Raw genomic sequence first — 14,428 nt, 5'->3', positions numbered from 1 at the left:
GTTGACATATTTCAAAACTGAAATGGTATGACATGACTGTGTGGCGAACGTAAGTGGCCCTAATGTGGAAATCATGACATGCGTGTCATGCTCATGGTGCGCTCCCAGTCGTTTCACTGATTTCACTTATACCAAGTTTCGTATTACGGGATTTGAATGGATGACGAAGGTATATGACTAGTTCAAACATGATAATCATGAGATGCGTGTCATGTGAGAACATGACTACATGTCACGCTCATGATAAGCTCGCGGCCCTTTCGCTAGCTTCACATATACCAAAGTTTGTATTACGTGACGTGAATGGACTACGATGGTAAATAACACGTCCAAACATGATAATCATGACATGCGTGAGATGTAAAACATGACTACATGCTACACTCATAGCGCGCTCGCGGACGTTTCACTAGCTCCACATATACCAAATTTAGTATCGCGTAACGCGAATAGACGATGAAGGTAAAGGACACGTCCAAACATGATAATCATGACATGTGTGAGTGTAAAACCTGGCTACATCCTACGCTAATAGCGTGCTCGCGGCCGTTTCGCTAGCGCCATATACCAAATTTGGTATCGTGAAAAGACGACGAAGGTAAATATGACACGTCCAAACATGATAATCAAGACATGGATGTCATGTACGGTATAATTTACGGCCGCCTCGTAACGTTGTGCTGATTTTAAAGTTACATATCAACCTTCCTTCATTCGCGCTTCGCATATCATCAATTCCCACTGTACGTGAAATATATGCCCTTTTTTTGTATAGTCATACTTGTTCATAGTACAGGAACAAGAAAAGTACCTGAGTATAAAAGCGAATTCATGGCTCCAGTTCACAATTGGCGCCGCATGTGCATTTGTAAGCCACGCACCATATGTGCGTCCAAGCACCAAATCTCAAGTTGCGCAATGTGCACGAAGACGCTTGGCTTCAATGCGCAAGCGTCAGACCACGCACAGTCGACCCGCTGTTAACTATTCCAGTAAACACCACGTGTGCAACAGCTTCCGCCGCTTCGGCGACGTTGGCTTCGTCGGGACCACCGTTCACTGTACGTACCACACTGAGAATGACCTTCATTCACTGCGCCGACGCCGCCGTAGCATAGATTATTTCTCTATGGCCGTAGCTCCGGTAGCTCCGGCAACAACGCCCGCGCTCTCCCTTCCCTTCGTTTATTTCCCTCTCTCAGGCTTGCAAAGGATAAGAGCCAGCCAGCCGGCAGCTTCGTAGCACTGGGCCCGCAAGTTGCCGCGATTATCGGCGGGTTGAGCACGAAGTCGTACAGCTGCCTCGCGAGCCCATCATGCTTCCCTTCGCCTTCTTCGAAGCGAGCCAGGTCAAACGGTGCCTGCAAAAGAACATCCCACAGCTGGTGCGACTCCTGGAAGACGGATTCCGTAGCCTCGCCTTGGGTCCCGGTGGTGGCATCGTCCAGCCGCAGAGACATGTCGTGCCTGTCAAGGGTCACAATGGGTGCGTTTGATATATAGCCTGTGCTGTAGATTTTCCTCGTTATAATGCTGTATTATATGTGTGGCAAAAAAAAAAAAAAGGACCAGTTGGGCATATATACCTTTGTGAAGAAAAGAGCTGTAGATGACGAGAGCGTCTCAGCCGCGTTCGTGTGTGTCGTCTGCTGTCGCCCGCATTTCGAGCCGCGATTTACTTGTTCCGGGAGTCATAAGAGTGTGCACGGAAGAGGGGGAGAGAGGGTTAAACCATCCGTACTTAACGTAATGTGCGTGCGATCTATATATAAATATACATGATTACGAAAGATTATATATGCGAGGGTCCGATACGAGAGATTATTGGACATAAGGATGCACGTACGAAATATCGTTTCCTAACGATTCGACTGTGGGCAAGCCTTCATCAAAACTCACGGAGTACTTATGTTAGAGACACTTTTTACGGGTGTGTGGGTTTGCACTGAAGTGCACGCAGTACACCACAATCGCCAGCACTGCGCATCAAAAACAGTACGCGCGTGGTGAGGAAAAACATTGCCAGTAGCGATAGCGAAAATAACCATATCGCGTTAGACAAGATACCGCAGGACTGGCCCACTAGTGAGATACAGAAAAAAAAACGTAGCAAGAAGAGCACACAACAGATTAGTTAGCGCTCTGAAACGGAAAGCTTTCTGTAATCATTTTTTTTTTTACTTCCGGGAATTTTTCGTACAGAGTGAGAGAACTGACTACTTTCAATACGGCAGCCTCCCGCAAGCGGCAGGACTAAAGGTGGTAAATCAAAGCCAGCAGTTGACAACCTTCAAGCTCACAGGAACTTATTTACTTGGGACCCAATGAAAAATGCCAGGATTGAACTAAAGCACAGCGTCAATTGTACGGCCCGTAACACACAGCACGATGAATGCAGTCAAAATAACGCGAACTTACTCCACACGAAAAAAAAAAAATAGTCGGAGTTCTTTATCTGAATGTTTGGAGAGCTGCCAACAAATTTGGTCAACTGTAAAATTTAATCTTGTCACACCACAGTAGAACATAGTAATTGAAAAGTAACTGCGTCCGGGACATGGAGATTCAGGAATAGTTCCCGCTTCATATATCCCTTTTCGCAGAGAGAGAAAGAGAGAGAGAGAGAAAGAGCATCCGGATAAAGAGGCGTGACAGTCGTAATTAAAACTAACCTAGAATTTTCAGTATGGGTAGATGTACCGGATCACCAAAGCGTATCATACTAAGTCACGTATTGTGACAACAGCATGCTATCGGGGACGTTTACATATCGCAAATACTCAACCGGGATATCTTGAGAATATTTATGAATGTGTCTTTAAAGGCCCACTGATTCAAGGTAAAAATAAATTATCTTCGCCGGAAATTTCAATTCACCTGAAAAAAAAAACTGGAATATTCTTTCACATGACGGACGGGTAGTACGAAGCTTTGAGTCACTATTACGCCTTGTTTAGTTTTTCGTTATATGAATTGGTTACTGAAAATTCCCCTCCCTAGAAAAAAAAAGCGTAATTAACCCTGAATATCCTTGGGTAAGTCGAGAAATAGTACACATGAAAAGAAAAGTGAAGTGTTGACGGAAAAAAAGGTAGCAACGCTGACACCTTTAACCTTATTTTGACTTAGCAGCAGAAGATCACAGGTGCTAAGTCGCACTTACACAACGTCACTTTACATAACTGACCACGTAGCGCAAAAGTTTGACATGCAAACAAGAGAAGGAAAAAAGACGAACGCTATATTTAAACAAGGTTCGTTTCGGAGATACTCTCAAAATTCGAAATGCCCAACATGCCCTACCAGCATACGAACATGCCACGCTTCATACTTTTGTCACTTCACCTTTTTTTTTTTTTGAGGCACGCAGCCCGCAGAAATTCTGGCAACACTTGGCTGATAAACGAGAAACCCATTCCGCAAATAAAAGTTCTAGATCGCATCATTGTTTTTCGAACCGGAAGTATTTTGAAGGAACCAAACCCTTTTCTTTCAGTCTTTCTTCACGAAATCTTCTTTCTTCATGAAATCTGCCTTCAAAACCCACCTTATCAGTTGAGATTGAGCATGGCAATAAGCGCAGAGGAGAAACACGAGAGAAATCCGCTGGCGCCGATAGTATTAATAACCCATTACTAAACTGATGTGCCGTACGCGTATACTTGAATACCTGCATAATTATTTATCACTTTTTTTTTTTCGAAACAGCAACGTTACCAGACGATTGGTGCAGTGCAAACATAATTCGAAATCGCGAATCAGGTTCGAAATTATAATTATCTTATAGAGCGACTGACGGCTACTTGTTGCAAACTAATGGAACATATAATCTTTCAGACCACGCTACTACATTTAGAAATCAACTAATTGCTCTAAAGCCAACGAGACAGATTTAGATCAAGTCTTTCAACTGTAACACAACTCACTGAATTTACAGGTAAAATAGTTTACGAAATTATTGATGAAGACCAGATTGAACATTTTAAAAAATCCAAGAAGTTCGGCGTTATTCCGCATTTAGATTTAATAGCGAAGCTATTAGTATTTGCTATTGACAATGAAATTATGGCATGTATCCCCAGCCCTTCACCAAATCGAACGCAAAACGTGACAATTATGTAGAATCTTTTGCAGCAACTTGACGTTCACTCTAGTGCTCCGCCGAGATACGTTCTTACCACCACTTTATTTTTCACGTTCACCAACGATATGTTCGCTTTGATTGATTTGTGGGGTTTAACGTCCCAAAACAACCATATGATTATGAGAGACGCCGTAGTGGAGGGCTCCGGAAATTTAGACCACCTGGGGTTTTTTAACGTGCACCCAAATCTGAGCACACGGGCCTACAACATTTCCGCCTCCATCGGAAATTCAGCCGCCGCAGCCTGGATTCGAACCCGCGACCTGCGGGTCAGTGGCCGAGTACCTTAGCCACTAGACCACCGCGACGGGGCTATGTTCGCTTTAATGTTCACGGAACGGTTCAAACACAGTCTTTTGCCGATGACTGTGTAGTGTACATTGGTATATACACAGTAAGCCGTAGTCTCAAGCGACCGAATCGAGCCGATTAATTCACTAAAGTTTATCTGTTAACTGTGGGATACATGGGGCGCGAGAATGAGCGCGTCCGAAACCGAACGCGTCACATTTACCACTATCCACCGTGGTGGAGCTGCATGCTGCTGTCCCGAAGGTCGCAGGTTCGATCCTGGTAGCGGCGGTCGCATTTCGATGGAGGTGAAATGGTGGTGGTGGTGGTAGTGGTTAGATGAGAAAAGGCACCTAATTTCTGCAACCCGGTTGGGAGCACGGCGCAGTGCCTGAAATGGTGGAGGCCCGGGTACTGTGCGATGTCAGCATAGGCGTATCAGCCGAGGGGGGCAAGAAGGGCGCGAGCCCCCCTTCCCCCACCGAGAAAAGTTGGGAGGGAAAGCTGAGCCCCCCCCCCCCCCCCCCACTTTTGACAATGGTCACTCTTGGCTGCAGGCTGGGGAAACCATCAAGTAAGGCGTAGTTTTCCGTCACAACAGTAATCACTCAATCATGTTCTTACGAAAGAATGAAATTGTTCAGAGGCTATGTTACAACGTAGTGAAATTTCGCCAACATTGCCGCAGTGATAATTTTCCTTGTAGGATCTTTGAGTTGGTAGAGTTGGTAGGCCACTGTAGTAAGTGTGCATCTTATTGTTTTCCAATACTGCAGCGTGCGCCGTTCGTAGAGGAATCCCGTAAGAAATCCCCGCAGTAGCCGTGATAACAACAGAAAATTCGACTTCTTCTACGCCATGCATCGTATTTGAGGGCACTGGATTGATTGACATGTGCGGTTTAACGTCCCAAAACCACTATATGATTATGAGAGACGCCGTAGTGGAGGGCTCCGGAAATTTGGACCACCTGGGGTTCTTTAACGTGCACCCAAATCTGAGCACACGGGCCTACATTTCCGCCTCCATCGGAAATGCAGCCGCCGCAGCTGGGATTCGATCCCGCGACCTGTTGGTCAGCAGCCGAGTACCTTAGCCACTATAGACCACCGCGGCGGGGCGAGGGCACTGGATAGGCAAAGTTAAGCGATATGAAAGTTATCTGAGAAGAAGGCGAGGACTGAAGTTGGCCTGAAGTTAAAGAAAAACTGACAACAAGAAAAGTAAAACGCATCGAGCCTTTTGGTCTGCGCAGATTGTAGACAGAATAAAGAGGGACATACGATAAGTGACGATTAGAGTATGTAGGGACGCATGTGATGTAAATAAAAAAAAATCTGGAGCCGTCCCCCCTTCTGGAAAGTGGGCGCACGTAAAGCTTGGCTTGCGCGTGTCGTCCCTACAGTTTTTTTCCTTCCTTCCTTCCTTCCTTCCTTCCTTCCTTCCTTCCTTCCTTCCTTCCTTCCTTCCTTCCTTCCTTTCTTTCTTTCTTTCTTTCTTTCTTTATTAAGTGACCTTGATAACAGAGCAGATTACTATATAACAAACGGCTGATCGCCAACAAGCCCAGGATCGAGTACTTATCAGTTACTGGAAAACAGCACATCCAAGGACGTCTGCAGAACTTTTTTGCAGGGAGGTGCATCGACAAGGGGCAAGTTGGAGGGGGGGGGGTATCCAGCACAAGCAGCCTTTCTTTCACCACCATGACATACAATGCAAGATTAGTAAATATAGAGTGTGAATGTGAAAAATTGAATGACAATAATGAAGGCCAGGATGGTCGACCCTTCCCACTTCCAAAAAATATCGCTGCGCCCCTGCCCGAGTTGGAGATGTTTGCATCACGTGTCGAGCGGTATTGATTTCAGGGTTCATGAAGGCGCAGGTGTTTCGCCAATGCGTCGATTGCACAAGCGCATGGGCACGTCCAAAACGAGTGAGTGAGATCTTTCTCCCGGACGGGACACAACAAAAAACATGAATGAGCAGCTGCAGCTTCAACCTTAGCGCCGACATAGCTGTGGTGTGGATGTTACTGGGCAGGATGCTTCGACAGCGTTGACACAACATGAACAGGAAACTACTGCGTCCATAGAAACGCGGTCACTGACATTCTTAATTCCACGCATTTTTTGAAACCGGGATGTATGCACTGAAACTGAGCCGCCATGTGGCTCAGTGGTGCGCCGGGAAGGGTGCCCTTTTTTGAGGTTATTATGCGCAGCAGACGACCCATGCTTGCCACTGTTTTTTGCGGTGTTTATGTGATGGATGTTGTGTACAAACATTCACGACTGCTGTATGAGGCGGTGCCATAGCGCGTTGTCCTTATTGGCGGCGCTTTTACCGCAGGGAGTTGCTGTCTATGCCGGCTTACATCGCTTCTGGCCAATCATTGGCCACCAAGGTGATCACTTGCTACCCGAACAACAGGCCGCCCTTCCCAAGTATCCAGGGCGTTGTGATCCTCTTCCATGCCAGCACAGGAGCCCTCAAATGCGTAAGTTTGGCATTCGCCAAGAATGGGGTAAGGGATGTCGGCCCGGTTGCGTATCCAGGAGGATAGAGTAGCTAGGACCCAGGACGAAGCGCAGAAAGGAGGACGAGCGCATCAGTGTGCGCAGGGTTGCCTATCAGGGGGAAGGTTGCAAAGGTTCATTGTATTGTCCTCCCCTGCCCCCCTCTCCCATGCGATCGACTGTGGACGCGTGTCTGCTGGTGGTCATGTAAGGATGCACTCAATTTATTGTACCTTTACAATAAACAGAAAATAGATAAGAATGAGAACGAAGTAAGGTAGTAGTCGCATAATTGCAAGTGGTTGCCTGCTTTGAAAAAAAAAGCGAAGGTTATAAAGAAAATATAAGTATATTTGCGAATAATGTTATTGCCGGAGTGACAAATTAGTAAACTAGACATTAAGAGAATTAGAAACTAAATTCACCGCTCACCGCACCCTCTGTAGCATAGACCGCTGACATCTCATCGACAGCTAGCAAATGCAGGTTAAGAGAATAAAGAGAGAATACACAGGGAGCAAGCATAATGCTGTCGAAGAAAAAAAATCACAGGATATCCATTGAGTGAATGATGATGAGAGGGCGAAGGTCCAGATGTACATCGGTAAACCGTGAATTCTTCGTGAATCTTGCCTAGTCGATCATCATGTAAAGACGGTGAGCACGCGCCGCAGCGTTTTCAGAGCCCTCCGCTGCGCCGCATTCTCTTCGTCGCTCATACTCGAAGCACACAGACTGCCGGCGAAAGAGGAAGCGCGCCAAGAGCGAACCAATTTTAACGCAAGAGCGAACCCGGGCTCCTATATATCACACAGGAGCACACATCGGAGTGGAGCGAGCGCCGCAGCACCATGTAGTGAGTAATCCGAGTACCAGCGGTGCGAGCATTACAGCGCCATCTAGTGAGCGCTCGGGCGGTGGCTACTACAACGCGGGACTTGCCTATGCCTTAAGGAGTCTCACCCCTAAACACAAGCCAACCATAGCCGCTGAGCACCTTAGGTAGCGTGATACATGTACACTTCATCGAACAGATTGTCGCTTTGTCGGACAATAATTGTTCAAGTTTTTACGTCCTAATACTCTGATCTCACTATGCAAGACGCTGTATAGTGAAGGGCTTCGGAAATTTCGACCATCTGGTGTTACCGCCGCCTAAATTTTAGCGCAGGGACCTCTAGCATTTTACACCTTCATTGAAATGCGGCCGTCACAGCCGGGATTCCATCCCGCGACCCTATAAGGTCAGCAGCCGAGAACCATAACTACAGCGGCGGATGGTTGTTGCTTTGTCGTTTCTAATGTACCACGACAATGTAGAGCGCGCCGATTTTTAAAGACAATAGTCTTTCTTGAGATACTTCAACGCAAATTTTTTTATCTGTCTGTCTGTGTGTCTGTCTGTCGTTCGACGTGTCTGTCTGTCTGTCTGTCTGTCGTTCGACGTGTCTGTCTGTCAACCGAAACGATTCATATACTAGGCTAAAGTTCAACCACTTCCTCAACGCCCACCAATCTTGATTTGGCTTCAGCGTTTACACTTGTGCGCATTGTCTATTGAAAAGCAAATATTGCACATATTTGAGGCACAATATGAACATGCCAATATTTTGAGGTATTTTTTTATAATATAGCGAAGGCATGCATAAGTATAATTCTAAGGACCGTAGCGTTTATTACGCTGCGCTTACAATACGACGCTTCGCACAAAAAGGCGGGTGTTTCCAACGCTTTGCTAAGACGATACGGTGCTGCCACGTACTCGTGGGATTGCAATCTACAAATCATGGCCTCCGAGATGGTGCGCGCACGCCGCGCGAACGTTTTTAAAAACGTTGCCATATCGGAGGCCATCTTTTCGTTTTGCAAGATTACTGCAACGTGGCGCTCCTGTCTCACGCAGCGCCTCCGGACTGAGGATCCCACTCGCCAATCTACAAGGCAGAAAATCCAATCAACGCTTTACTCTCCCTCACCAGAATCCCGTTCACCAATTTTCTCGCGCAGAACATCAAACAAACGTTTTATTCACTCTCTCCTAACGGTAGACCATCATCTTTCGATGACATTTGCAGTAAAACATGCAGATACGGGGCCAATTTTTTATTTATATTGTTTTCCGTAATATACATCGCTAAATTTAAATAGTAGATAAACGCGGGTCACATTTTTGAGCTTGGCACTCTGACCATAATAACGTGACGCGATTGCGCTACATCAATGAAATAGTTGTGTTTCCTCGCAGGCGACAGGATGACGCGTACTTAACAATGAAACTCATACACCATTAAAGAAAATTTCGAACGTTATAGTCAGCTACCCGAAAATTCAGGTGCCATTCAGCCACGTTGCCAATTAATTTGGGACGGCCAGTTCTGGACGCGTGATTCTGAGACGATCTCGTGCGCTTTCTCTTCTCCAGATAATGGACGCCGTAGAGATCACCGCCTACCGCACCGCTGCCGCGTCAGCTGTTGCTACCAAGGTATGTATAAAGCCTTCCGTATTTCTGTCTATATGTGTAGCGATATTCTGTAAACCCCGATTCGAGCGATGTCCTTCCATGTCATGCGCACATTTACATGAAACATTTGGGCATCTAGCCTCCTCTATGCCACAAAGCAGACGGGCTATCGTGACAAGTCCACTGCTTTCCAACAGAGAGAGAAAGAGAGATAATAAATTTTTATTCTGAGCAGATGCAGGGTGCTTCTAGAGGTGAATGGCTTCTTTATTTCTGATAACCGTGGACTGTCATGGCCATCTTCTCGTGCCCGTTCTATCTGGCTGAGCTGATTCTTCGGGTCTGGGTTTCCTAGCTTGGCTCCCCACTGCTTTTCGGTTATTGTTCGCGTGTCTCTGCTTACGTGTAAGACGCCACCAAGGAGCCATCTTGTCTGTTCTCTTGCAGTATCTCGCCACCGAAAGCCCGAAGATCCTCGCAGTTCTGGGTGCAGGAACGCAAGCGAAAAGCCACGTCCTCGTCATGACCACGATGTTTCGTTTCGAACAGGTTCGTACGGACATCCGCAAAACACCGCTAAGGAAGTGGTAGGATGTGGGGGCTAACAAATATACGGGCCTATCAGATTCTTAACCTTGCCGCCCCTGATGGGGACAGGTGCGGATCTGGAACCACCGCGAGTCATCGGCCGTGTCTCTCGTGCAAGAGCTCGCCGCACTGGGCATTTCGGCACGCTGCGAGGCTTCCGTCGAGGATGCAGTGCGTGACTCCGACGTAGTGGTCACCGCCACCTCGTCTCCCAAGCCTGTCCTGGAAGCCGGCTGGCTGAAGAAAGGCGCCCACGTCAACGGTGCGTGCCCAAGTCTCGAACTAATTTCATCTAGGTGTGTGTAGCGTTCTTCACTGGTAGGGGAGCTTCTTCCATCACTTTCACTAAGTGCAGGGGACCCACCCATTTGATTGTCCATTACGAAAGAAAGCAAACTTCGCGACAGATGCAAGTGAAGCGATGAAGTTCTTAGAACGGCCTTCTTTTGGTCGCGTACTTTCGGAGGGTGAAGGTGCGATGTAAACAGTTCTTGGAATGAATACTACTATAATAGTGGTCCTCAGCCGCCGTTATCGTTAAAAAGCTGCGTGACCATAACGCTGCACGAAATGTTGGCGGGAAATGTCACACTGAGCGTAGTATAGCGCAGCCTTGCAACTCTGTAATGAGTCGTCCTCTGCAGCGCCTTCTAGTGCATGGGTCATCCGCTTCGGCTCCATTTTGGAAATACGGCGCTCGTTCTGGGAATCCGTCTTCTACTTTGACTATCGCCATTGTGCATTGTCGCCGAGTGCCGTCAAATAAATAGTTTTACAAATGCTGTGGAACAGACACAATACAGTGCCCCCCCCCCTCCCCAACCCCACCCACTCCATGCGATTAGGAGGATGGCGCCTCCCTGGCCCATCCATTGCGGACACTCATGGCTGCAAGGCAAACAGGTTTCTGCAATTACACCGCGTACCGCACTGTGAGCAGACGAGTTTGAGGACAAACAGTTGGTACTTTAACTTATGATTATATCATGTGCTACATTGTGCGCATTTGCACATTTATACGCACTTCCAGAATTTTGTATGGTGTTTTTGCACAGAAATGGAGAGAAATGAAGGGCGCTGCTGGCCATTGTAAACCCCTTTAGGTCGTCTGATAAAAGTACAGTTGCGAAGTGTAAGCACTACGCCATAATTCACCATACCGTGAAGTAAGGTCTCCAATGCAATGTGCTCCCCTTCGTGGCTGCATACTTTGTTGACGCTGCGAGTGATACTCACAATGATGATCAGCATCAAGGAAAAAAAAAGAATTGGTCTGCGCTGTCTGTATTAGGTGAACATCTTGTGGGGTCTGAAAAAATATGATCGCCAATCTCGGAACACACGGAGACAGTCACGCGAGTCGGGCAAACTAGAACACGTGTACACTTCTTTACATGCTTTTACATTGACGATTCAGCCAGCCTGATTCGATCCATCACTAGCGACACGCCAAACAGCCCTATATAGCCAATACAACACACGAACTACGTAACAACAAAGTAGCGCGAATGTTTTGTCGCTGATGATCGACTCGCCACGAGGGATCCGCGGGAAACGACCCCCGGTCTCCGTTCACCGCGGATAGGAGACGTCCATCCAGGCGCGCTGTTATATCAAACCGCAGAGAGACTCGCTACTGTTTTTTGTGCGCCGGCCTAGTCTCTCCGCCGCCGACCGCGCGGCGCTGCTGTCGCCTCCGTGCTAAAGTTCTTACTCCACCCTATCCCCATGGTCCTTAGACTATTCCTAACCCGCGCGAGCACAGTGCCACTTTTCGCTCGGCGGCCGTTAACCTAACCGCAGCTAATTCACGAGACGTGCGTGCACCCCGAGGCGCAAACAACTTTACAAAGACTGATATCAACCCCCCCCCCCTCTAACCTTTCAATGAATGTTTAAATCAACCACTCGCACTCCAGGGCTCCATGTAACACATTCACTTGATTCGGTCATTCCAGCGACGCTGGCGGCGCCATGTAGCTGTGCTCCGAAGCTGTCACACGGTGATAATCTGCGACGCAGTCAGTGACGCAGTTCTGTCACTCAGTAGTCATGAACCAACGAACGCGTCTTCATGCTCTGCGACGCTGACGTTGCAGTACTGACGTGCACGCTAGGGTGTCCACCCTATTAGAGTGTACTAGAACTTCTAGTACACTCTAACCCTATTGCGCGCTCGCGACATCACCGTCTTGTCCGCCATTTCGACGTACTGTTGCGCCACCTATAGTCACTGGAATGGTCGAATAGAGCGCACACTATATGCGGTCTTTTTTTTTTCTAAGTAGTTTCATGCACTGGACACGGTGCTGTTGTGGAACACTTGACTGCCACGCAGAATGCTTGAGTTTGATTTCATTTCCAACACCGCATTTTCTGCGACAAGGCCTCTTTTAACGCCCTCGCGTTGAAAAGTACCGACTAATGAGTGTCACGCCATCTCTCGGTCTCGCGCAGCGGTGGGCGCTCCGCTTCCCGACAGGCACGAGCTGAGCGTGGAGCTGATGCGTCAGGCCGTGGTCTACGTGGACAGCACCGAAGGGGCATGCACAGAATCCGGTGACGTCATCATTTCCGGGGTAAGCTTCGCGCGAACCTGGTCCTTTCGGGCAGAAATTTTGCCTCTACAGATAAAGAATTAGCTGAAATACGATAACATGAATAAAAATTAAAAGGATGCGATGAATGGGGCTAGTTAGTTCGTGTTGTAGCACAAACTACAAAGAACACGCATGACGCGGCTTGGGTGTTAGCGTAAAACAGAAGGGCACAGTTGAAGTATACACAAACCACGTTGAAGTTTGGGCTCGTCCTGTTCAATTGTGTCCTGTAGAGTTACTGTATACGACTCCTCTCCCCGCGGTAGCATATATACAGTAACTTTAGCCTTGGCTTCCCCCTTTTTATGAAAGGAAAATAAACTTCTAGTGCTTTCCTACCATTAGCGCATCACTAAGCCATAAAATAAAAATGTATTCACTTGAGAACTGAGTTTTTTTTTTCAGCCAGGAGACGCAATGACATTTTGAAACAAAAGTTCAGCACCATATATATTTCTCATCGACACATGTTCTTTTTCAAAATCATGAGAAAGCTATGCACATTACATGTGTATACCTTCACACTATTGCCAATGGAAACAAAAGCATACGAATGTAACACTTAGTGCGACCATTCATCGCGCATTTCAAAATGCATTGCGCTCCCATGGTTCTATTTTAGAATAACTATTTTCCCGCTGCCTTTGTTTGGAAAAACAGTAGACGGGCCGGCTACTAATCCTTTCTTAATTTAAACAACTATGCAACGGATTAGAATGACGCCTCAAGCAGAGTAAAAATTAAAGACAAAATTAGCAGCGTTCCTGTTCACATCCGCACAGCTCACGTTCGTATACAGTGAAACCTCGCTGTAACGAACACAAATGTACCAAATTATCGGTGATGGCGTACTAAGAATTAACGTTGCTTGGTGACACTCTATTCCAATGACGTTTATTACTTGTATAACGAAGCCTAAAGGCGAGCGCCGCCGCAATAATCGGACGGCTATGTCGGCAATAACTAAGACTTATTAGGTTCGCACGAGCCTCAAAACTAGCCCAAATAATTATTGAATGACAGCTTAGCAGCCACATTCTTTTTTGTGACACTAGAACATTGGTCAAATACACGGTCACATGCTTCTTCAAATCAATGTGTATACGCACACCTTTTGTCAAACCAAATTTGTAACGTTGTAATTTCACCAGCCTTCTCTCTGTTTGGCTAGAAATGTCTGTGAGGCAACGACTGCCTCGTTTAAAGCGGGTCCGAAGCTTAGAATAAGTAATTTTTGTATCTGTCTTCTCGCGTGAGCAGCAGACGGGCGATTTGTCAGCACAAATGTTTATATCGCCATTTCTGCGACTACCGAATATAACCATCTAGTTTGTGGACGTTGTGCATACTTCGCTACTACAAGGTTTAGCCGTACAAATTTGATTGAGCCGCTTGTATTAAGTTTTCTGTTCATTTCATTTATATTTTGATCAGGCTGATATATACGCGGAGATTGGGGAGGTCGTGCTGGGTACAAAGGAGAGCCGGCGCTCCGAAACCACAGTCTTCAAATCTCTGGGTAAGTTGCTTCTGAATTCAACGCGGCATTGTTGCTTGCATCTTTTATACATACGCGTGAACTTCATGTATTGTCTTTTTTTGCCCCGTATACAGGCATGGCGATGGAAGATGCCCTGGCAGCCGACCTTGTCTACCGTCACTTAGCGGACGATAAAAGCTGAATGGGAAAGGGATAAAAGCAAAATGGAAGGAAAGAAATGTGTTCGTATGCTTAAGGGGCTGAATCGTACGATCAGCTTAATCAAAAGCATACCTGTAAGGAGACATAATAAATAGATGTGGACACGGAAACGATGGC

The 14,428-nt window shown here is 46.9% G+C and overlaps 1 protein-coding gene across 1 annotated transcript; it reads left to right on the top strand.

The window, feature by feature from the left end:
• The first annotated feature begins 1,224 nt into the window (after positions 1 to 1,224).
• LOC119160087 (ketimine reductase mu-crystallin) lies at positions 1,225 to 14,421 on the top strand. The gene is made up of 8 exons (XM_037412818.2): positions 1,225 to 1,486; positions 6,791 to 6,938; positions 9,380 to 9,442; positions 9,869 to 9,970; positions 10,079 to 10,271; positions 12,467 to 12,588; positions 14,044 to 14,128; positions 14,224 to 14,421. Exons 1-8 carry the CDS (start codon positions 1,317 to 1,319, stop codon positions 14,289 to 14,291), a joined length of 951 nt encoding a protein of 316 aa, XP_037268715.2. The 5' UTR covers positions 1,225 to 1,316; the 3' UTR covers positions 14,292 to 14,421.
• The last annotated feature ends 7 nt before the right edge of the window (positions 14,422 to 14,428 follow it).

The sequence above is a fragment of the Rhipicephalus microplus genome, chromosome 2 (assembly GCF_043290135.1).
Source record: "Rhipicephalus microplus isolate Deutch F79 chromosome 2, USDA_Rmic, whole genome shotgun sequence".
Lineage (NCBI taxonomy): Eukaryota > Metazoa > Arthropoda > Arachnida > Ixodida > Ixodidae > Rhipicephalus > Rhipicephalus microplus.
The sequence above is the reverse complement of the archived record's forward strand: the minus strand, read 5'-3'. Positions and strand labels throughout refer to the sequence as shown.

Excerpts from the sequence above, each read along its gene's own strand:
- LOC119160087 (XM_037412818.2), top strand. The coding sequence starts at position 1,317 with ATGCTTCCCTTCGCCTTCTTCGAAGCGAGCCAGGTCAAACGGTGCCTG. Across the intron at positions 1,487-6,790 it reads CCTGTCAAGGGTCACAATGG|GGAGTTGCTGTCTATGCCGG; the intron begins GTGCGTTTGATA and ends CTTTTACCGCAG. Across the intron at positions 9,971-10,078 it reads CGATGTTTCGTTTCGAACAG|GTGCGGATCTGGAACCACCG; the intron begins GTTCGTACGGAC and ends TGATGGGGACAG.